This window comes from Xiphophorus hellerii, chromosome 7 (genome assembly GCF_003331165.1).
Source record: "Xiphophorus hellerii strain 12219 chromosome 7, Xiphophorus_hellerii-4.1, whole genome shotgun sequence".
Taxonomy (NCBI): domain Eukaryota; kingdom Metazoa; phylum Chordata; class Actinopteri; order Cyprinodontiformes; family Poeciliidae; genus Xiphophorus; species Xiphophorus hellerii.
In genome coordinates this window covers 121,857-145,186 of record NC_045678.1, presented here as the reverse complement: position 1 = coordinate 145,186, position 23,330 = coordinate 121,857, and the positions used below count along the sequence as shown (strand labels likewise).

Genomic DNA, 23,330 nt, shown 5'->3' with positions numbered 1-23,330 from the left:
GGTAATTAAGCCATTTCATTCCCGCGCTTTGTATCTGTGGCACATCTAAAAACTGCAGGACAGGAGCCCTCCAGGACTGGAGTTTGACATCCCTGACCCAGACAGACAAACAAACAGACAGACAGATATCCTATTATCACAGGTCCTAAACTTGCTGAATTCTCCAGGGTAGTGGTACCCTGGAGAATTCAGCACTGGTGCAGGCAGGATCCCTGCCTGCACTAGTTTTGTCCTGTTCCTACCCTGTTCTGTTGGAACTCCTTCAACTGTCAAAACACAAATCCCACAAAACCAATGTTTATTCCTTTTCCCCAATGTGTTCCATGAAAGAGCAGTTACAGAAATCATAAATTTGTGATATTCTTTTGGAAAATCAGTTACAGCAAACAAGGCACAATATATTTCAAGTACTCAAAGTCCTACCACCATCCCGAAATAAATATACACGTGGTTTTCTTTTAGTGAAGATACAATTATATACATCTTCTAAGTAGTCAATAAATTAACATAACATAAATAATTAAAAATAAAACAGAAAAATAGCTAAGCATCTTGCAAGATTCACAATTTTTAATGAAAGGACTAATCACCTTAGCAAATGATAAATTAGAAATAATTATTTTATGTTTCAACTTAACTTAAAATGAGCAAGTTCTAAATAAAAACCTTGCAAAAACTGAATTTAAAAATAAACCATTTCAGCCTGAAAACCTTCTAATCCCACAAGTGCATTGATAATTTATCAGACCCGCTCACCCCAGGCCCCTAGTACAAACAGACCACATTCCTCTTAGCAGCTTAGAAAAATAGAGCTTTGGTGCCCTATTACAAGACAAAGAATACAAAAATATTAATCAGAAATAAACATACAGATTAAAGAGTGTTCAATTCAACAAATAAAGTGATTTCATAATCTCTTTGGTTCAGTAAGGCAATAGCAGCTTCGTTTCAGTGGTCAACTGCTGAAAAACAATGCTTAATTTGGGACGACGCACAGACAGCTAACTGCTACAACTAAAGCGCACCTCCATTTAGCAGAGAGACGACTTCAAGACTCATATATACAGATGTTGTCTGTGCTGTTCTGATCTATAATTGATAGATGAATCGCATCAAATTAAAATGGCACTCTGCAACAAGAATACAATCCAACAAATGAATGAAAAACCAAAATGGCAGTGAGCGCTACAAAGCTGCATCTGGTGCTGCTGGCAGGACGTTGCTCAGAAAGCTAACTCTGGGATTTTCACTACAAACGTCATGATTGCAACAACTAGTTTAAATTCTAAGTGTTTTACATTTGCTGTTAGTAACAAGAGAATAAAAAACAAAGATAAAACCCTATGATCTGAATTTTTGATTTGATGCCTGAGCATTGTTAAGACTTCATATAATTAATATGATGCTACGAACTTAGACATGAATACTAGTATTGATATCTGTGAACAGTATCTGTAGTATATGGTTCAAAATGAAGACAGGCTCCAAAGGAGAAGCCCCGTTTTTTAGACTCCTGCTACAGTCTACTATTCTTCCCTAGCTGGAGCAATACAAACTATTATCTGAATGTAAACATGACAGCTAATTTAGAGTTGTAGGTTTGGTGATCATTATGATTAGAAAGTTTCTGTCTTTCCTTAAACAAGGATCTATTATGAATATCTGAGTAAAACCAAATCACAGTTCTCTGTTGGGCCACACTTGTTAAAAATAGAAAGATTGTTAAACAGGATTCAGCTGTGTTTTCAAGAGATATATGAGGAAAGATACAAATAAGCTGAGTGCACATGAAGCTTGAAGTATGTTGCTGTTGAGCTTGATTCATCTTCAGTTTCCAGCTCTTCTCCAGAGTAAATCTTGTGCATTTGAGCCTGACATGTTTTCCAGGGATTTGCTGAGCTGCCCTCCTTTCCAGACTGAGACGAGTGGTCAGTGTGTGTGTTTCAGACAGAGGTGTGTGTGGCAACAGTGCAATCATGGTGCTCAGTGCTCCTTCAACCTGTGAAGATGAGAACATAATTTCGATACAGAGAGTAGGTGTGGTTACGTTTTACAATCACAAGCAGTAAGCTGAACTTTGTCTTTATTGAGCGAGTCAGAGCTTCCTATACACACACAGCAGTGTGAGCCTGAAGACATGACTCAAACCTCCACATCCATGTCTCTCATTATCAAATTGAATCCTGAGACTTGTACTTAAATAAATGCACCACATTACCAAAAGTATTTAGTTGTCTTTCTTCACACATATTGAGTGTCCACCAGGTGTAGGAGCTGGAATTATTATTTTTTTACCATTTTTCCAGAAGCACATTGATTGGGTCAGACACTAATGTTGGATGACGAGGTCTGGCTCACAGTCTCTGGTACAATTAATCTCAAAAGGTGTTTTATCAGATTTAGGTCAGGCCTGTCAAGTTCTTCCACACCAAACTTGCTGACCCATTTCTTCATGGATCTTACTTTGTGCACTGGTCGGCATTCATATTGGATAAGGAAGAGACCAACTCCAAACTTTTCCTACAAAGCTGAAAGCATTAAATCATCTCTGACATTTTTTTCTGCCGTAATTCAAGAGCACACGTTTTCAGTCTGAAAGTAGGATTTCATGTCTTTTGTTCTCAAAGCTTTTAATACTTTTGCTTACATTTTCATTTTGAAAGCAGGACTTTGTGCCTTTCTTCTCAAAACTTGTGGTGCTTGTACCCACAACTTCTCATCACGCTCAGAACTTGTCTCTGCTCGGAGCAAATATCCACTTGCAAAACTCTCTGCTCACTTACGAAACACTTTCTGCTTGGTTTTGGAACAAAAATGCACCATCGCCTGGCAACCTCTCAGCCATTAGAATAAAAGTGTTGTACTGGGTGCGTTTGTTTCTTTCTAGCGGGTGTGTCTGTGTGGGTACTATCGATTGTAGAAACATGCACCACCTACGCCCTCAACAACCTCAGCTTTCTGCTCCATGTTACACTAAGCATCCGTCAGCAGTGTGCTACTGATTGCCTACAGCTTTCTGATCTTAGGTAGGAGTTTGTTCACTCAACCAAAGAAAATGGATCCACAGATCCAACAGTGTTACAACATAGTCATGACATCATCTATACAGATCCATCTATAGACAGACAGACAGACAGACAGACAGACAGATGGATAGATAGATCAAATTCATTATATAAATTTGATCTATATCAAATGGATTTATAATGTTATCAGTCAGAAATAGTTTGTGGAATGGAAAGGAACTGAGCGGATGAAGACTCACTCTATAGCAGAGACGGGGTGGGACTTGGATGAGGACAGCTCCTTGGTCACCAGCCGTAATAAAAGCTACAACACAAACAATGAAAACATTTTATAAGCATACAAAATATTTGTAATGAATTAAGGCCTGCAGCTATGGTTCACTTGGTAGCAGCAAAAAATAAAATAAAATATAAACAATATCAAAATCTGACATGACAGAAATGTGGTTTTCCTTGTGCTTGTCTTCATTGAAGCTGAAAGAAAAGTTTTTCTCATTTCCCACTATGTTTGCTCTGTGTTATTATGAAGTCTATTGAAGGTGGCTATTTGTCGTTTCTGTGATTGAATGACATAGTTGTATTTTTCTCCACTTTATTATAAGCACTGTACACTGTCCAGAAAAAAAGTGGAACCTAGTTAATGCATAACTTTTACTTTAGAACTAAAGCTAAACATAAGTTTTTATTGTTGAGTAAGAGGGTGAGTTAACAAAACGTCGAAAAAGCTTGGCGCATACTTGAATGGCTCTAACATTTCAGAGCTAATGTGTTACTATTTATTCTAGCATTCTTTGCTGATATGATCAAAACTGCTTTCCTAACCTTCAACTAAAACATTTCACACTAGCAGTAAAAGAGGCCAGCTCCAGCTCCATTTTCATGCATCAAACATGCTTAAAGGCCAAACATGGCCAAAGTGAGTAAAATCAATTCCAAAAAGCTTGAAACTACAGAGAGGGATCTTCTAACTTGAAGATTCTTGATAGAGCATTTCCACTCATTGAGAATTCTGACAAGTTCTAACCCTAAAGTATGTCATTAAACTGTTGAAATATCTCCAAACAGTCACTGCTCTGCACTCACCAGCAAGGCAAGGAAGTCGGCAGTCATTAGCATGTAGAAGACCTGATTCCAGCCACCTGCAGACAACACGCCTGCCAGCAGGGGGCCCAGAGCTGCACCTATCACCACAAACACAAACAGAATTTTAGATTTGGGCTTAAAATTGACTAAAACTTTACATTTCAAGATGTGAGCATATTTTGGGATTTGACTACTTCAAATATACAATGTTGTGCTGAACATTCACTGTTTGCATAGCAGCCAAGCAAAGCATGAGAAGCTGCACTTCCTGTAAGGTAGGTGACGTTTACATCTATTATTCTGGTTCCTTCCTTCCTGATGGCAGCTTCAGTCAACAAGCAGCACAGCATGTTTCTATTTGCACTCTGTACAGGTGGAACTCTAACAGCATTAGAAAAGTGATTAGCCTGTGGGGCCCTCTGATAGCAGAGGGCCCCACAGGCTAATCACTTTTCTGCAGATCTAAGGGAGGTAAACATCTCATCATAAATTTCACTGACTGTTTTTTTTAACTGATAAAATTAAAAGATAGACTACATCAGCCTATGACTGAACAGGTTCCCGCTGTCTGAGCTTAGTGGTTGTATGTAAAATAGAATGCTTTATTGTCCTACCAGGAACATTTTGTGAGTGAGTGACCACAACACTGGCCATTCAGTTGGACTTATAAACAAACAAGAATAAAAATGAATAGAGATTTGCATATCAGAATGCTAGAAATATGTATTGAGGCATTTCTTGCCCTTTTCTTTTTTTGGAACAAGCGGGTTCTGATTGGGATACACAATACGTCAAAGGTGTTACCATGTCGACCATCATGTTGGGGACCAGGTCACTGTTGAACCTGTGGAGGTTCACAGGTTGTGAACTCAGCTTTCACTCGCTACTGAGAACAATCTGTGGCAGATTTCCTGTCTTTAGCAGAGGTTGCACTCTGGGAAGTGGTGTTTTGGAGCTTTACATCAAAGAAATCATTAATCAGATAAAATAGGTGGGAAGACTAATTTATCATTTCTGTTTTTGTCATTATGCTGACAGGAAATATTTTGTTCTGCTGCGAAAATTTGACTCCTATTTTTATTAATGGCATAGAACAGTAGAAGGCATGTGGTTAAACGGCAGCTTACCCATTTAACCACTATGTAACTATCTATCTATAGTTACTAAACATTGATCTGGGGCCTCATTTATAAAGCGGCATACGCACAAAAAATGTGCGGCGCCATATTTCATGCATTAGTTGGCATGTATATAAATGAACATTGCGTTAAAGTTTGAGTAAATATACGCACACTTTGTTTTGTGTGTGGAAAAAGTTTGTGTAAATACCCAGGGTATAAATACCCTGGGTATTTACACAACTACAAAGCATCAAAACTCACCCAAATACACCAAAATGTGACTACATTCAGTTATTTAGACCACGAAGCATCAAACCAGATGTTTTTTCCTGATTTTAATATTTTATTGTTTAAACATAAACGATGAAACTGAACTCCATTTATCCTCAGACAATAACCTAACACGCAAATAAAGAAAATAAAATGAAAATTATGTGAAAACCTCACTTGAATGTAAATAGTACTTTTCCTCAGTTTTTGTCTCATAAAGATCTAACGCATTGGTCTCTGTGCGTTAGTGTATGGAATGAAATGCATCTATGGGGTCATTTCATTCTCACTAAAAAAGAAAACAGGGTTGGATCAGCAGATTAACTCCAAACAGGTTTGATTATTTTTAAGATGATTAAGGTATGCAAGGTAAGGTATGTATGCAATCACACATATATAAGTAGCTGCACAAAGGAGAGCTGCGTAATTGTGGAACGCTTTGGCTCTGATGGAGAACATCGCCAGTACGGCACCAACACTGTTTATAGTGGGGATGGTGTGCTGCTGACCTCTACTCGGGACGTTGTGGGCCGGTGGGCAGAGTACTTCGAAGACCTCCTCAATCCCACCAACATGCCTTCCATTGAGGAAGCTGAGCCTGGGAACTCTGGGTTGTGCTCTCCAATCTCTGGGGACGAGGTTGCCGAGGTGGTTAAAACGTTCCTCGGTGAAAGGGCCCCTTAAGGCTCTGGATGTTGTAGGGTTGTGTTGTGTTGGCTGACGCGACTCTGCAATATCGCATGGACTTCGGGGGCAGTTCCCCTGGATTGGCAGACTGGAGTGGTGGTCCCCCTGTTCAAAAAGGGGGACCGGAGGGTGTGCTCCAATTATAGAGGGGTCACACTCTTAAGCCTCCCTGGCAAGGTCTATTCAGGGGTCCTGGAGAGGAGGGTCCGTCGGATAGTCGAACCTCGGATTCAGGAAGAGCAGTGTGGTTTTCATTCTGGTCGTGGAACACTGAACCAGCTCTACATCCTCGGCAGGGTCCTGGAGGGTGCGTGGGAGTTCGCCCAACCAGTCTACATGTGTTTTGTGGCCTTGGAGAAGGCGTTCGACCGTGTCCCTCGGGGAGCCCTTGGGGGGTTCTCCGGGAGTATGGGGTACCAGGCCCTTTGATACGGGCTGTCAGGTGTGTATGACCGGTGTCAGAGTCACTTACTTACTGCCGCATTGCCGGCAGTAAGTCGGGCTCGTTTCCGGTGAGAGTTGGACTCCGCCAGGGCTGCCCTTTGTCACCGATTCTGTTCATTACTTTTATGGACAGAATTTCTAGGCGCAGCCAAGGTGTTGAGTGGATCCGTTTTGGTGGCCTTAGGATCTCATCTCTGCTTTTTGCGGACGATGTGGTCCTATTGGCTTCATCAGGTCGTGATCTGCAGCTCTCGCTGGAGCAGTTCGCAGCCGAGTGTGAAGTGGCCGGGATGAGGATCAGTACCTCCAAATCCGAGGACATGGTCTTGAGCCAGAAAAGGGTAGAGTGCCTTCTCCGGGTTCAGGGGGGTGTCCTGCCCCAAGTGGAGGAGTTCAAGTATCTCGGGATCTTGTTCATGAATGAGGAAAGAAGGGAGCGGGAGATCAACAGGCGGATTGGCGCAGCGTCTGCCGTCAAGCGGGCGCTGTACCGGTCCGTCGTGATGAAGAGACAGCTGAGCCAAAAAGCGAAGCTCTGGATTTACCAGTCGATCTATGTTCCCACCCTCATCTATGGTCATGAGCTTTGGGTCATGACCGAAAGAACGAGATCACGGATACAAACGGCCGAAATGGGTTTTCTCCGTAGGGTGTCTGGGCTCTCCCTTAGAGATAGGGTGAGAAGCTCAGTCATCCGGGAGGGACTCAGAGTAGAGCCGCTGGTCCTTCACATCGAGAGGAGCCAGTTGAGGTGGCTCGGGCATCTGGTCAGAATGCCTCCTGGACGCCTCCCTGGTGAGGTGTTCTGGGCACGTCCCACCGGGAGGAGGCCCCGGGGAAGACCCAGGACACGCTGGAGGGACTATGTCTCTCGGCTGGCCTGGGAATGCCTTGGGATTCCCCCGGAAGAGCTGGAAGAAGTGGCCGGGGAGAGGGAAGTCTGGGCCTCCCTTCTGAAGCTGCTACTCCCACGACCCAACCCCGCATAAGCGGAAGAAGATAGATGGATGGATGGATTTATTTTTCTTTAAAATGTATTATCTTTTTTTTTGTGACCTTATGTGCCCTGAAAGCACCTTTTAAATAAAATATCTAATTATTATTATTAAAGATACTTATACAGCAGTATAAGTATCGTGAGTATAAGTACTGACCTACAAACAAGGACGTTGCCATGGTTATTGCTTCACGTGGTGGCAGACTTCTGGGTATTTATACAAATTTACATAATGTACACTGCCTGGCCAAAAAAAAAGTCACCTCCTGGATTTAACTAAGAAAATAGGTACAAGCCTCCTATTGGATAAGTACTGCATAGGCAATTATCTTTCAGCTGGCAACAAGTTATTTAACACCAGCTGATGCAATGAGTAACTCCTCATTTCTTAAACAACCATGGCAAAAGACACATCCTGTGGTCGTGGAAAAGACGTTAGTCTGTTTAAGAAGGGTCAAATCATTGGCATGCATCAAGCAGAGAAAACATCTAAGGAGATTGCAGAAACTATTAGAATTGGGTTAAGAACTGTCCAACGCATCATTAAAAACTGGAAGGATGGTGGGGAACCATCGTCTTCCAGGAAGAAATGTGGTCGGAAAAAAATCCTGAATGATCGTGATCGGCGATTACTTAAACGTTTGGTCAAATCAAATTGAAGAAAAACAACAGCAGAACTCAGGAGTATGTTTAATTGTGAACGCAAAAGCATTTCCACACACACAATGCGAAGGGAACTCAAGGGGTTGGGATTGAACAGCTGTGTAGCCGTAAGAAAACCTCTAATCAGTAAGGCTAACCAGAAAAAAATGCTTCAGTTTGGGAGCATAGGGAGCATAAAGATTGGACTCTGGAGGAATGGAAGAGGGTCATGTGGTCTGATGAGTCCAGATTTACCCTGTTCCAGAGTGATGGGCGCATCAGGGTAAGAAGAGAGGCAGGTGAAGTGATGCACCCATCATGCCTAGTGCCTACTGTACAAGCCTGTGGGGGCAGTGCTATGATCTGGGGTTGCTGCAGTTGGTCAGGTCTAGGTACAGCAACATTGTGTGCCCAAAGAATGAGGTCAGCTGACTACCTGAATATACTGAATGACCAGGTTATTCCATCAATGGATTTTGTCTTCCCAAATGGAACGGGCATATTCCAAGATGACAATGCCAGGATTCATCGGGCTCACATTGTGAAAGAGTGGTTCAGGGAGCATGAGACATCTTTTTCACACATGGATTGGCCACCACAGAGTCCAGACCTTAACCCCATTGAGAATCTTTGGGATGTGCTGGAGAAGGCTTTGCGCAGTGGTCAGACTCTCCCATCATCAATACAAGATCTTGGTGAAAGATTAATGCAACACTGGATGGAAATAAATCTTGTGACACTGCAGAAGCTTATTGAAACAATGCCACAGCGAATGTGGGCTGTAATCAAAGCTAAAGGCGGTCCAACAAAATATTAGAGAGTGTGACCATTTTTTGGTGGCGACTTTTTTTTTGGCCAGGCAGTGTATTTATGAGTGGCGACAGAGGGACCAGCAGCTGCACTTTATTTCCCGCAAATTGGGATGTATAAATGAAATGTGCACGACTTTATACATCCTGATTTTTTTGTGCGCCGCACTTTTCTAAATTTGTCTGTACGCCAAGTTTTAGTGTGAAAACTGTGCACTCTTTTATGCATGAGGCCCCTGGTGTTTCTGTGCTTGACTGCTATGTGTCAGCTAGGAATAACAGGAGAACAATTACATTCAAACTCTTGATCAGTGACGTACTGCTAACTTCAGGGAGAGAATAAATCGTACTGACCTACAGATCCTGTCCCATCGATGATGGCTGTGACTGTGGACAAAGCCCTGGCATTGCCTTTCAGGCTTTTGTGTGTTCCCTGTTATCGAAAACACAAAAAGAGAGAATCACAGAGGAGAGGTGTACATGTGAAAGAAAAACTATTTAAAACATAAAATAGATATTAGTGTGAAATATCTACCAGATCTGCTGACACAGCAGTTGTTATGAGAGCATATGGTCCGTTCACGAGACCTCCACATATGAGCAGCATTCCTGGGAAACACCAAATCAATCAAACTTCTGTTCCTAAAGACTAGCTAAATGTCCACAGGCAGCATTTCCCATTAAACCATTTGCTCTGCATGCTGTCAGTCAATCAATCAATCAATCAAGTTTATTTATATAGCACAGTTCAGCAACAAGGCATATCAAAGTGCTTTAAATCATAAAAACACAAAAATACAAAGTCATAAAACACACAGTCAACAAGTGAAACATTATATTTTGGTTAATGTTCCAGTGATTATGGTTCAAAAGCAACTCTAAACAGATAGTTTTTTTGTGTGTTTTTTTTTACAGTTTTCTGAAGGTTTGTTCCAGATTTGTGGTGCATAGAAGCTGAAAGCTTCTTCTCCATGTTTGGTTCTAGTTCTGGAAATGCAGTGCAGACCAGAACCAGGAAACCTGAGAGGTCTGGAAGGTTGATACCCCAACAGCAGGTTATTAATGTAATTAAGCATACATAAAGCTCAATTTCACAAACAATGAGGATAATCAGTGACAAAAGTAAGCATAAGGAAACCAATGCGAAAGAATTAAAGTTCACATTCACAGCAAGTTACTCAACTACTTCAGAACTAGGTTTATCATTTCATCTGGAAAATGAAGAAAGCAGACCAATTTATTTTACCCAAAGTAACTTGATTACTTTGGACTAGAAAGATGTGAAATTCATTTTTGTGCACACTCCAGAAATATTTTTCTATTAAATCCAGTCCAGAAATTGGACTGGATTGCTCCTCATTGTGACAGAATGGACATTAGAATTATTACACCCCGTCCCTTTTTTTACTTTATTTAAAGACTTCTATTGATTATACTCTTAAGCTGCACTTCTCCTACTTGAACTGAGATGTATTAAACTGCAGTTACAGCAGTTCGCCACCAGTTGGCACATGGAGCACGGTGAGCACTCCTGACTCAGCGACCCAATGGCAATTTAGTGCAGTAACGGCTGGTCAGCGGAGGCGCTCACTGTCGCTCTTGTCTGTGTTAACAGCGTTCAGAGAATAAAAGAACCTGCGAAAACCACACTGCTTAATTATTAAGTGTGCAACATCATGCTGTGTGATAATGTAACAGTGACAGAGGAAAGACAGGTTGTTGTTAGGCAGCCATTTCTAATACAGTGTATTTTTTCTTTTCTTTTTCCACCCAGATAAAAAGGCTTTATTCTCCTCTCTGTGTTCTCTCTGTCTGAACACATGCTCAGGCTCAGGGATCCTAAAATGCTGGATCCCTGCATTGATGTCAGTACAGGAGAAGGCAGCGCGCTGAAGGTAACCCTAGCTCGGCTTTGGTCTTAAAGGTGGGGAGCTTTCTTCACTGTTTCCTGTACTTTCTACTCATTTACTGCATGACCTCTCAAGCTTTTCTTCCATCTGTTTACACAAACACTCATACAATAAATACAACAAATTTCTCTAAATGTTTTCCATCTGTTATTCCATCCATCTTGTAGACCTACTACAGTAGTCCTGTCCAGTCATCAATCTTCCCATCTATTCCAATGAGAACATTTAAGCGTTTCATTCAAGATCTATTTGATCATATTGGTACAATACGGCTGTTGGAACGGATACATCTGCAATTTTTCTCACATCCCCTTTCTTCTGAAGCTTTGTGCATTTCTATATTTGCTGCAACCAAGACTTGAAGCTTCTAAGATTAGTGACTTGCGGAGCTCTAAACTTCTGCTTTCCAAGACATGCAACTGTCAACAGAAAACAAAAGCTCTACACAAAGAATTGCATTTAGTATTTTAAGAGTATGGCTTTAGAAATTCTTGCCAGAAAAAAACAAGCCTGTTGAAAGAAGACAGGGAAAAGACAGCAGCTTCTCACCAACGGTTGGTCCCAATCCCAGCTGGCTGATCATAGAGAAGCCATAGAGCTGCAGAGCAAAAAACAAACAGAACCAGAAGAATAATGTGCATCGATATTCATAACTGATCCAAACTAATCAGGAGGACCTTTATATAACATGCATTATATATAATTATACACAGGGATCTGTTATCAACCCTGTTCTGGACAATTAAATACTGTGCTTATTTCCTAGGAACCAAAACATGGGGAAACTTACTGTAGGAGCAGCTAGAAGTAGCATAACTGCACATGTGCTGGCTCTCTTCCCCAATTTATCAGAGATCACTCCTGCCAAGATCCCACCTGTATGGTCATGGACACACACGCACACACACACACAGAGTTAATTACGCCATTACATCAGGAAAACATTCATGCTCATTCCTGCAAAAATAAACTGAAGCTAATTTTCAATTTACACACAAAAAAGCAGTGAGGAAAAAAAGCCTCAGATTCCATCAGTAATTGGAAGAAAAACAAAAAACTAACCGTACTCAATGAAAAACATGAAACAAATACTTTTATACTTTTAATGGTTGGAGAAAAAATTTTAACAATAAAAAAATTAAAAATCACTGACCCACAATTCCTCCAACATCAAACAAGGTGGAGAGATCTCCAGCTTTCTTCGCATCCAAGTGAGCTGAACAAGAAACAAGAACCATCAGTTCCATCACATTCCTCTAGCCAGAATAAAGGGATTTCAGCACAATTCATTTAATTTATAACGTACAGATTCAAAACTACATCTCTTAAGGCATTTTATTTTATCTTGAGGTTATTCAATGACAGACTATTTTTTTTCACAGCGCATACACATGCCTGAGGAGGGAACCATTCACTGAAATCTGTTTGGTAAAATGTTTCCACAGATGTGGTTCTTCAAAGACATTTTATACACATGGAACATCATGTGTATGCTCCATGTGTATAAGTTTGCTCATTTCAAGCAAACTGAAATGAGGCAAAATTTTAAGGAGGAAATTGCTGAACAAGGCTGGCAGGTTGTTTACCCACCTGCTTTGGTGATGTAGAGGGGCAGCCAGAAAAGGAAGGTATAACTGACCAGCTTGGCAAAGAGCAGGCAGAGAGAAAACTCCACCACTCCCTGCAGAAACAAAGAGCATGTGACAGCTGACTGATGTGACAGCAAACCCAGCAGAGAAGCAGTGTCAGTAAACTGACAGGTATTCGCAGCGCTCCCATGAAGCTGATGGCAGAAGGCTCTGACTCGCTCTTCACCACCACAACCGGCTGGGCAGGGACACACACAGTGTCCCGGGGCAGCAGCAGCTCCGTGTCGTAGTTCTGCATCAGGACGGAAACAGGAACAGGAAGGCCACAGATCAGCTGCAACTCAACGGAACCGGCTGACACCAACACCAGCTCAACAGCTAACCGCCTCAGAAAAAAGCTCAGTATTGTAACCTCAGTTACTTCAAGATTCTCAAGAGGTAGAAAAATGAATTTATGATGCTTAAAAAATTTTATATTTTTAAAGCAACCAAATTATTGTAAAAATATCTGTGATTAAACTGCAATAAAAAAAGATAATTAAACAAATTAATAGAGGAAAAAAAATATCAAAAAGTCCCACACAGCTTTTGATCTTCTGATTTTTGAGGAGAACATTCAGTCAAAACTCAACAAATAGAAAGTCTAATTTAACAAGCAGCAGCAGACAGTACGACAGTGACAGTAAAGAGAAACTCCTCACCAGATTTCAGTTCAAGCTGGTTTGTCAGAATAAAGAAAAGGTAAATTCTCTGGTCCTCATCAATAAAATTATCAATATTTCCAGATATTATATCTATTTCACTACCTGAAAAATGACCAGATCCCATTTAGCAGCTCAACATGGTAACACTTTATATGAAGGGGTGTGAATAAGACTGACACGACATGAACACATATGGAGCGATGGCCAGTACACGGCAAGATGGGGTCCTCTGCACTTGATAAGGCGCTATACAAGTACAAAGCCATTTACCATAACACCTGTCATAAACATGAAAGAGTCTTCATGAACATTTATGGCTGTTGTAATGAAGGGTCAGACGATAAATAATGCCACTTTCAATACAAAGTTGCATTAAAAGTGTCAACTTTGTATTATTTTGTAAATAATATTTTAATGCAAAGTTGCATTAAAAGTCCATTAACAGTGTCAACTTTGCATTGAAAGTGTCATTATTTACCGATTGACCCTTCATGACAAAAGTCATAAACATTCATCAAGACTCCTTCATGTACATGAACATGTTATGTCACATTTATGACAGTGTCATGTCAGTCTTATGCATACCCCTTCAAATAAAGTGTTATCCTAAACACTATATTTACAGGAATACTTTTACAGGAATACTAACTGTCAAAAGACTAAGAATCTATGACTTAGTTTAATAACTGATTAAAAAGTCTTATCTCTCAAAAGAAAATGGCAGTAAAAGTTAGGTCTGCAAAGATTTTTTTAGGTCATAACAAACCAAAGACAAGATATATTATGCACATATTAAAAATGCATTACAGCATTACACATTATAATAGCTGTGCAGAGGTACATGTGATAAAACTGAAATCAAAACCAAATCAAAGTAATAGGAAATGTGAATGGGTGAAATCCTGCCTAAGCGTTTTCCAGACACCTCAGAGCTGAGTCTAAATGTTGATGCTCTGGAACAACAAATCCCTCATTTAGCAAAACTGTACAGCCAAATTATTCAGAGGCAAAATCCTGAATTTGTATTCAAATTTAATACGATTGAATATGTTGTTGTTGTTCACAAAGACTTAAACATTTAGATCCAGCCTAAAACATAATTACCAGTGAAGCTGGAGATCACTGACAGAACTGACCTTCCTATTTTGAAGACATTCCTTAAAAAAGCTGTAGGCCTAAAACACAATATGAAGGAAACATTGCGTTCAATTCAAAAATACTCTGATTAAAAAAAAAAAAATGTTACTTATGCGAGTGTCATCAAGTTTGTTCAAAGAGTAGTAGTGATGTTGAAGGTTATGATTTAGTAGTCACTGAATTGTAGCTTCTTATTTTTTCTAGAATTGTGGGACTAAGAGCCATTTTATCATTTATAGTTTTGATTTTCACTTATATATAGCAGCTCAAAATTAATTTGTCATATTTGACTATATATGACATATGACAAATTATAAATTCCTGGAGTTCTGAGTGGGTGGTTTTAAAACTGTAAGAAAAAAGACTTCTTGAGATAAAATAGCCAGACATATAATTGCAGCTGACCTCTCCATCCCTTCAGTTCTGTTTTAGATGGATTTTTGTGTTTAAAAAATGTATATGGTCAAATGTCAGGAGTTCACAGAGCAATACCATTCCATTACAGCATCTGATGTAATGACGTATTCATCCAGAGAGATGCACACCTGCTTTTTGTTATCCTTGTATTGCAAGTATACTTTTGGATGTCCATTTGCTCCATTCCAACTTTTGGCTGAAACCTAAATAAAGACAGATTTACTACATAAAACAGGTAAACACACATGGGAAGGATAAAACAAATGTCCTTTACTCACGCTGTTGCCAGGAGACGGGTTCTGAGTATATATGCCTTTTAAGTCATTCGGATCTGCGGAGGGGAAAACCGGTTAGTTGAATATGGCAAAACTGTGGAGCGAGAAAATCCATCAGCCTTATTCATGCTTTTATTTTGAAATGATTGCTCCTTCAGCAAGTCTGGAAGGTAAAGTCTCTGACACAAGCATATCAGGCTGGAGTCAAAAAGTAAAATCTCTGACCGATGACTAACGTAAGCTTTAGAAGTTATTTTGTGAAAACAATGCATCTTCTAACAACCTTTTTGTTTATTCCCCTACACTTATAATATTAGAAATTATTATTTAGTATTGTCATTATCAGTGGTGTGAACATGTTCACTTTAAAAAAAAAAAACTAAAGCGGACATTTTGAACCCTGTTAAAACTCTGATATGTTTTCACAGACTGGTGTTATGCTCTTTACATAATTATGATTTTAATGACTTTTAGACTTACGTTCAATAAGGAAAAGGAAACAAATGACTCCCATGGCTGCAATGATGAGGCCTGGTACAATGAAGGAAAGGCCCCAGTTAGAGGAGACCCAGTACCCAGCGATCAGAGAACCCAGGATGTTCCCCACTGAGGTGTGGGAGTTCCAAAGTCCCATGATGAGCCCACGCCTGCCAACACCACAAGGTTTCATCACTAAGCCCGTCAGGCCTCAGCCTATACAAGCTTCATTTATCTTTACATGAAAGCTGTGAACTATTCTATCTTACCTTCCTTTTCCAAACCAGTTGCCAATGCAGGTCACGACACTGGGCCAACCAGTAGTTTGAACCAAACCATTGGCCACCTAGAAAAACAAAAAGAGAGCCACATCAACTTCCTGTACACATATCAACTAAAAATACATAATCCGAAGTAAATAGTAAATGCTCCAGCCCTCCAGACAGTTTGTGTGCAGTTACATTGAAAAAAAGAGAATGTAGCTCCAACTTAAAGAAATTGAGATAACTTGTTACAGACTTGATTAAGTCTGACAAACTTAATCAAATTAAGTTTGTCAGACTTAATTTATGTACGTTTGTCTGACATCGTAAATGAATAAACTTCACATATTGGATACATTTTATTTGATTACTTGTAATAAATTAGATACATTTTTTTAGAGTTGGATCACTGATTTTCTTTTTTCAGTACAGCTGTCCTGACTGAGAAGTTCCAACTAGCCTGGTTAAAACGGGTGTTGTGTGCATCTCACCTGAACAAATATATAGAAGCCGAGACTGTGAATGTTGTAAATGTAACCAAGTCCAAACAGGCAGGTGAAAAGTCCACTGCTCAGCATTCCCACTGTGAGATACAGCCGGATAGGTAGGCGCTCCCCAATGATGCCGCTGCACAGGGGGAACAGCAGCAACATGCTAACTCACATTCATCTATGATGTAAAAGCCTGATTCATAACTTTCATAAAGAGGATCTGATTCTGTCAAATTTCTTTTGCTTATGTTAAAGTTTATTGAAGTAAAACACAACAAACAGAACATGTTACATCCTTGTATCTGTTGATAATTTTGTGTTTTTGAACTAAAATAATTCAGAAACTGTGAAGAAGGGATCAAATACTTGATTCCCTCATTGTAACATCTGATAATTACTTCAGTAGAACTCTAGTACTAAGTGATCTAGTATCTAGTAAACACCAAACTAGTATTAATAATTTAGTGTTTATGTGATACTTAAACCTCTTTCTCACCATTCAATATCTACTAAATCAACTTCCCCTTTATGTTAGTTTTATGCTAGCTTTGTGCTAGTGCAATCATATTGATGTCTCACCTGAGGTACATCCCAATGGCATAGGCACAGAGAAAAGAGTAGTCCATGGCTCCTAGCAGCTGCTTGTAGTTGCTTTTATCTAAAATTCAAATATTAATTACTAAACAAAGATTATGCAGCTAGCAGTGTATTACTGTGTAACTGATAAGGGTTCTTTCCAACTTGATTGCCCTGCTTATGCTTTTTTGTTTAGTTTGAGGCAACAATTTTTGGAAATAAAGCAAAAAAGCACTAAATCCACAACAGCTCTTAAGTACTATGTACAATTCTTTATTTATACTGGAAAAATCTTGAGTCTAATGGTCCCATTTACAGGAGAGACCTGTTACATACATCACAAAAAAATATACTGACAGCTCACTGTTGCTGTGGCAAAAGGTTTTATGGATTGTTTGAGTTCAAGTATACAGTAATGGACCTTTTTACAGTGTGCTTTCAGTAAGATAACCTGCATTTCAAAGTGCAGTGTGATCCATCAAAAGCATAGACTGGATTTCTTTCAGTTTAATAAATTCCCAAATGGGTTTATTGGACAGCTAAAGAATAACCGACATACAAGTTGATCAAGCGAACATCTCCCTCTCCTGACAAACCTTCTGGATATCTCAGCAGTCTTTTCATATCCCAGACAATCTAACTGTAGGTTACAACTGTGAGTATTCCTGATTACATCAGACCAACAAAGCATATCACAGATACTTCTAAAACAGAATATGTCCATGCATCTTTGAACAAAGAAATTATTTTGCAAGAAAGGACAATAAAAATCTGTTTTTCTCCAATGAACTATGTCAGTTACATTGCCTCTGTGAAAAGGAGTTTATTCTGACTAGCCTCACTGCTTAAATAGAGGTGGAACAATGTCCAACATATAAAACATAAAAAATAATCTAGCGTGCACCGATTGCAGTTTTCTGACCAGTCACTGATGACCTATCTTTAAAAAGCCTCATGGGGCCTCATGTATAAAAGAATGTGCAGTTTTCAAACTAATACTTGACATATGGACAAATTTAGAAAAGTGCGGAGCACAAAAAAAATGTGGATGTATAAAGCCATACATACTTGCGCACCTTTCCTTTATAAATCCTAATTTGCAGGAAATAGAGTGAAGCTGCTGATCTGCCCCATCGCCACCCATAAATACATTATATAAATTAGTATAAATACCCAAATCTGCCACAACGTCAAGCAATAAGGATGGCAACGTTCTTGTTTGTAGCAGTATAAGTATTTATAATATTAATAACTATATATTTTATTTAAGAGTGCTTTCAGGGCACATAAGGTTACCTAACAAAAATAAAGATAACAAATTTTAAAGAAAAAAAAATCCAAATTAAAAAGAATTAACAAAAAAGAAAATAAAGAGCTTGTGCAAATGCCTGTTTGAACAGCAGAGCGTTCAGGTGGGATATAAAGACACAGCGTGTCAGAGAGTCCTTCATATGCATAAGTTGTATATTTACAGAATAGAGATGCTTTCTGTCCATAAAGGAGCATTTACAACGCAGGCATGGCTTTACTGAAGGCTAACTGCAGCTGGACCGGTACCGATACCCAACAGCTCCTTCTTTAAGTTTTGCTCAGAGCTCTAGGTTGATCAGTCTGAGCAATAAACCAACATCAACATTTCCCAGCAGATCATTATGTTCTCTGAATACACGTTCCCTCTGAATTCTTCCATTGGCGATGTTCAGAGGGAAAGCCCTCCTCAGTTAGCGGCTCACCTTTGCGCAGCTATTTATATACGTGTGATTGCATACACATCTTAAAAATAATCACTCACTAAAAAAAGAAAACAGCGTTGAATCAGCAGATTGTTTATTGAGAATGAAATTCCCCCTTATAGATGCATTCCATGCGCGTCAGCACAGAGATAAATGCGTTACATCTTTATGAGACAAAAACTGAGGAAAAGTACTATTTACATTCGAGTGAGGTTTTCACATGCTTTTATTTTCTTTATTTTGTGTGCATTATTGTCTGAGGACAAATGTGGTTCAGTTTCATTGTTTCCATATAAACAATAAAAATATTAAAATCATGAAAAAACATCTGGTTTGATGCTTCCTGTTCTAAATAACACTTAATGTCATCAGATTTCAGTGTATTTAGGTGAGTTTTGACGCTTTGTAGTTTGATATTGTCCACAGAAAAAGTTTGCATGGCTGCCGCACATTTTCACAAAAAGATCAAAAGTTTGCGTATATTTACGCACGTTCATTAACACATTCATTTTTATACATGCCAACTTGTGCATAAAGTATGGCGCCACATATTTTTTGAGCATGCACACGCTTTGTACATGAGGCCCCAGGTGTTTTGGATTTTTGCTGATACATTTTCTGAAATGTTGCTAAATATAGCAAGAAAGTTGCTGAGTTAGCAACAGTGGGGTGACTATTGTTAACTGCCAGCATACAGACATGACCTGGTGAGTGAGGAGGGTATTTTATTTTTAGAAATTTGCTGTGGTAGATAAGATCAGCTTCACATGCAAGTATTGGCTGACCTCCCAAAATAAAGGAAATCTTGGTCAATTTATCGATGCACCTCTAAAATAATCACAATAGAGTGGAGCAGATAAATACCAAAAGGTTTCCAGCTGCACTCCATCTCAGTGTGGAGTGAAGGGAAAGAGGCTTCCTGGCCTCCACTGCTGGCCACAGCGCCGGTGGCGGCAGCCAGCTCACTGGCTGCTGAGCAGTTCTTATGAAGCTCGCTCTGGCAAAAATAAAGAAAATACCATCAAGAACTGTTCAATCTCAAGCTCCATATAGACATGGCATTCATTTCCCTAAGGATGTTTTCTATGCCTAAAGAGCAGCTTCAGATTTTGTATCAGGTCCTGATGTTACTCTTTTGCTGTAATCAGGAGAAAAAAATTAAAAACTTTAAGCTGAAACAGGCTGTTCAAGACTATTGGCATCAAAAAGTCAAAACCTGTACAGAAATCTGGTTGTCAGCCAGATTTCAGATAAACATGACTCCCTAATGGCCCTAATCCCTAATCCTGCCATGATAGCTTCCATCATGGCAGGATTGTTGAGCAGAACAAGCCAGGCCTCTCAGAAGCATCAATCACTGTCAGAACCTGGACATGTTTCATGATGGGAACGTTGTTCATGATCACGGGATGATGTTGTTTCCATCATGCTGTGAGCCAAGGTCCACAGGCTGGTCAATCAATCAGTCAATCAAGTGATTGATAGATTCCAGCATTATTGGATATAGCACTATATCCCACTGGCAGGGTCTTCTGTTCATCCCAGTGGAGGAGGTAATGAACGGGTCCTTCAGCTGGACAGGCTGGAGTTAGTTTGTCTTCAAGAGGAATAATATCCCTGTTTTAGACTCTGAAGAGGAGTGGCAAAGGATGTTTAAAAAACAGATCATGCAGCAACGTTCCCATCAACCTGCTGGAAAAACTCACATCAAGCATGTCTAAACAAACTTCAGAGATAACCAACAGGATGAGTCAACACTGTGCTACTTTTGACACTTCTGGTTCTGTTTTGGGTTTTGCTTGGGCCATATTCTTGAACTCTAGACAATGAGCAGCTTGTTTGAGTTTAGATGTAATTTTCAAATGAACTGCTTTCCCTATTTGTTTTATCTCTGCTTTAAATACGAATACAAAACAAAGAAACAAACAACCTTCTTATAATCCAGCAGTGTGAAATGTGACAGCTAATTTCTTCCTAGCTGTCAGGTTTTGATGTATAGATGATATTAGAAGTCCACACACAAATGTTACCTTTACGATACTGATGGGTTTCCTGGAAAGGTGAAAGCTAGTGTAAAGCAAGAAGGTCAGCATGAAGGTCAGAGCTCGGTACCTGCAGGAGAAACACAGCATCATAGATCCACAACATTTCTTTTCCTCATGCTAGCTACAGAAAGGAAATCCATATCCCAATACAAAAACCTGGACTGTGGGAATATGATCCGACTTTCCAACATCTGTAACCAGCTGGTCGAATGCATGTAACTAAAGAGGTGAAGCTGAAAGTTTGTTTTTCAACAATAATCTGCTAGGTTCACCCATCCAAATGATCAGAATCAGGTGTTCTCATTACTTCCATGACCACAGATGTATAATATGATTCTTCATATTATACATCTAGGCATGCAGACCGTTTTTCAAACATTTGTGAAAGAATGGCCCACTGTCAGTAGTTCAGTGAATTCCAGTGTGGAACTGTAATAGGATGCCACCTGTACAACAAATCCAGTCGTGAAATTTCTTCCCCCTTAAATGTTCCACAGTCAACTGTATTATAAGAAAATGGAAGTGTTTGGGAATGACTCAGCCATGAAGTGGTAGGACACAAACTGACGAAGCGGGGTCAGTGGATCCAGAATAGCATAATACCAAGAGGTCGACAACGTTCTGCAGAGTCAATCACTACAGAACTCCAAACTTCACGTGGCCTTTAGATTAGCTCAAGAACAATGTACAGAGAGCTTCATGGAATGGGGTTCCATGGTGAAGCAGCTGCATCCAAGCCGTACATCACCTAGTGCAATACAAAGCTTTGGATGAAGTGGTGTAAAGCACACCACCACTGGCGAACCCTACCTCTGGTCAATGACTGCTGGTCAAACCACCTTCAAAAAAAGCTAATAGAGGGATGCAGGGACAAAGGAGTGGATGAATAGATGGAGGGACGGATGGAGACCTACCATTGTTCCCTGTTGAAGGACACCAGCAGATGGATCCCTGGAGGAATAGGAGCCATGATGTGAATAAAATGTGAGTTTCAGGGTAGAATTTGGTGAAATAAGTTCAGCATTCCAAGCGGCCTCAAACTCAAGATGAAGTTAGTCATCTTCCTCTTCACAGTAGACCGGCAGGTACATGGACGCCTGGAGGACACATGGCTGACACCTGAAAGTGGAGGTGGAGGAAGCAGAAGAGTGAATAGGTGGGAGAAATGACAGAATCATGGAAATAAAAAAGAAAGGAAGGATCTTAAACAAGACAAAGGTCTACAAAGGTCTCCATGCTGAGCTAGGGTAAATATACTTTAAATAAAATATACTGTAATTCTTCAATCAAAAATCTAATGTAGATGACTGTATGCCGCAAAACAGGTTTTATTCCTTTGACACAGGTTTACTCTTAATAATCAGCCTTTTCAAAAATTTACCAACTTTTAGTTTATTATTGGTGAATTTGAAACGACAGTTGTCTTAAATCTTCTTATCATTTGTTATCGAGATGTTTGCATTATTCTCTGGAATGCTGCATTTTTAACTCTGGTTTTGTGATGTTAATAGTCTCCTTTTTCCAGCCTCTATTCCATATGGATAAATTAACACAAACGTTTCAGAAGTCTCAGTTTACAGATGGAGTCAATATAGAGCTTTCAACCAGTTGTACTACATCGGCCATCAAGCATGGTGGTGAAAGAATCACGGTAAGGATTAGTTTTGCTGGCAGCGTTTTTGCTGTACTAATTAAAATATAAAGAATAAAGACAGACTACTTAAAAAACAACAAAATTAGAACATCAGAACTATTGCAAATGTCAGGAGTAATGAACAAAACTGAGCAAAATGAACCCGCCCTTTCTTATATTTGTCTTATATTTAGGAAACTCATTCATAGTGCAAATCAGATAAATGTTATTTTTTAATCTTGTCTTCATGCTTCTCCTTTCTATTGCCCTGGGAAACTGTCCATTTAATCTCCAGAGTTCATCAAAGCTTGGCCAATTAGTTTTCTGTTTCTCTACTACTGATATTCAGGAAATGACGAGAAAAGGAAAGTCAATTCTCCAGAGTAATGAGTCATGGTTTAACTCTTGAAGTTCCGTGGTGACAGGCGCAAAGAAAGCGGCAGGTGTTGCGTGAGGTTTGAGTCAAAAAGCTTGAAGCCTTCATCTAGAAATACAATCTTCAAATACAAATGAACCGTATGTGCTCCTCAGCTTCTCTAGTTTAACCATCATCTTCGCTGCTCATCACGGATGTTCAGACGTGGCTGCTGTGTGTTGAGCAGAAAGCCAAACATTCCTGCATAACCCATCTTTAGAAATGATCCGATCTGTCATTACTTACAGATAAAACTAGAGTGAGATATAGATTCAGGAATAACATCTCTGCGTTATGCTTTAATCGATACTCAGAACAATGTTGGCTACCGTCGAGTTCCAGGTTCAAACAGCAGCTAGCTAAACCACATTAAAGCAAGACTGACCCCATCAGTGCTGAGTATTCTTCCCAAGACTGTTTTCACCCCCAAACCACATTTATTCTGCTCATCTTACCGTGTTCACCGCAGTTACGGACTTTGCTTATCTGTACGGAACACAAGAGCCGCCACTTCCTAGTTTGCTGAAAGCTGGCAACAGTCAACATCCAACCACACTCTTCCACAAAGAGACACTCACTTAGCGAC

General features: G+C 39.8%; 1 protein-coding gene across 2 annotated transcripts; it reads right to left on the bottom strand.

Annotated features, from left to right (window-relative positions):
• Positions 1–281: 281 nt before the first annotated feature.
• Positions 282–23,330, bottom strand: slc37a1 (solute carrier family 37 member 1). 2 transcript variants are annotated; one of them, XM_032567612.1, is made up of 21 exons: positions 23,200–23,330; positions 21,611–21,815; positions 20,682–20,763; positions 19,516–19,648; positions 16,922–17,000; positions 16,343–16,478; positions 15,858–15,934; positions 15,592–15,758; positions 15,115–15,167; positions 14,965–15,039; positions 14,419–14,457; positions 12,748–12,870; positions 12,580–12,670; positions 12,143–12,205; positions 11,780–11,865; positions 11,539–11,587; positions 9,615–9,688; positions 9,434–9,512; positions 4,110–4,207; positions 3,266–3,330; positions 282–1,999 (listed from the first exon to the last, which is right to left on the bottom strand). In XM_032567612.1, the coding sequence occupies exons 2-21, from the start codon at positions 21,664–21,666 to the stop codon at positions 1,984–1,986; spliced, it is 1,641 nt and encodes a 546-aa protein (XP_032423503.1). In that variant the 5' UTR covers positions 21,667–21,815; positions 23,200–23,330; the 3' UTR covers positions 282–1,983. The 2 variants fall into 2 exon arrangements, with proteins under 2 accessions (XP_032423503.1, XP_032423504.1); XM_032567613.1 differs by lacking the exon at positions 14,419–14,457.

What these genes read in the sequence shown, in the direction of transcription:
- slc37a1 (XM_032567612.1), bottom strand. Translation starts at nt 21,666, where the DNA reads ATGGCTCCTATTCCTCCAGGGATCCATCTGCTGGTGTCCTTCAACAGG. An exon ending in TCCTTCAACAGGGAACAATG is followed by an intron (nt 20,764 to 21,610) that starts GTAGGTCTCCAT and finishes TTTCTCCTGCAG; the next exon opens with GTACCGAGCTCTGACCTTCA. An exon ending in GTGCAGCTGGAAACCTTTTG is followed by an intron (nt 17,001 to 19,515) that starts GTATTTATCTGC and finishes TTTGAATTTTAG; the next exon opens with ATAAAAGCAACTACAAGCAG.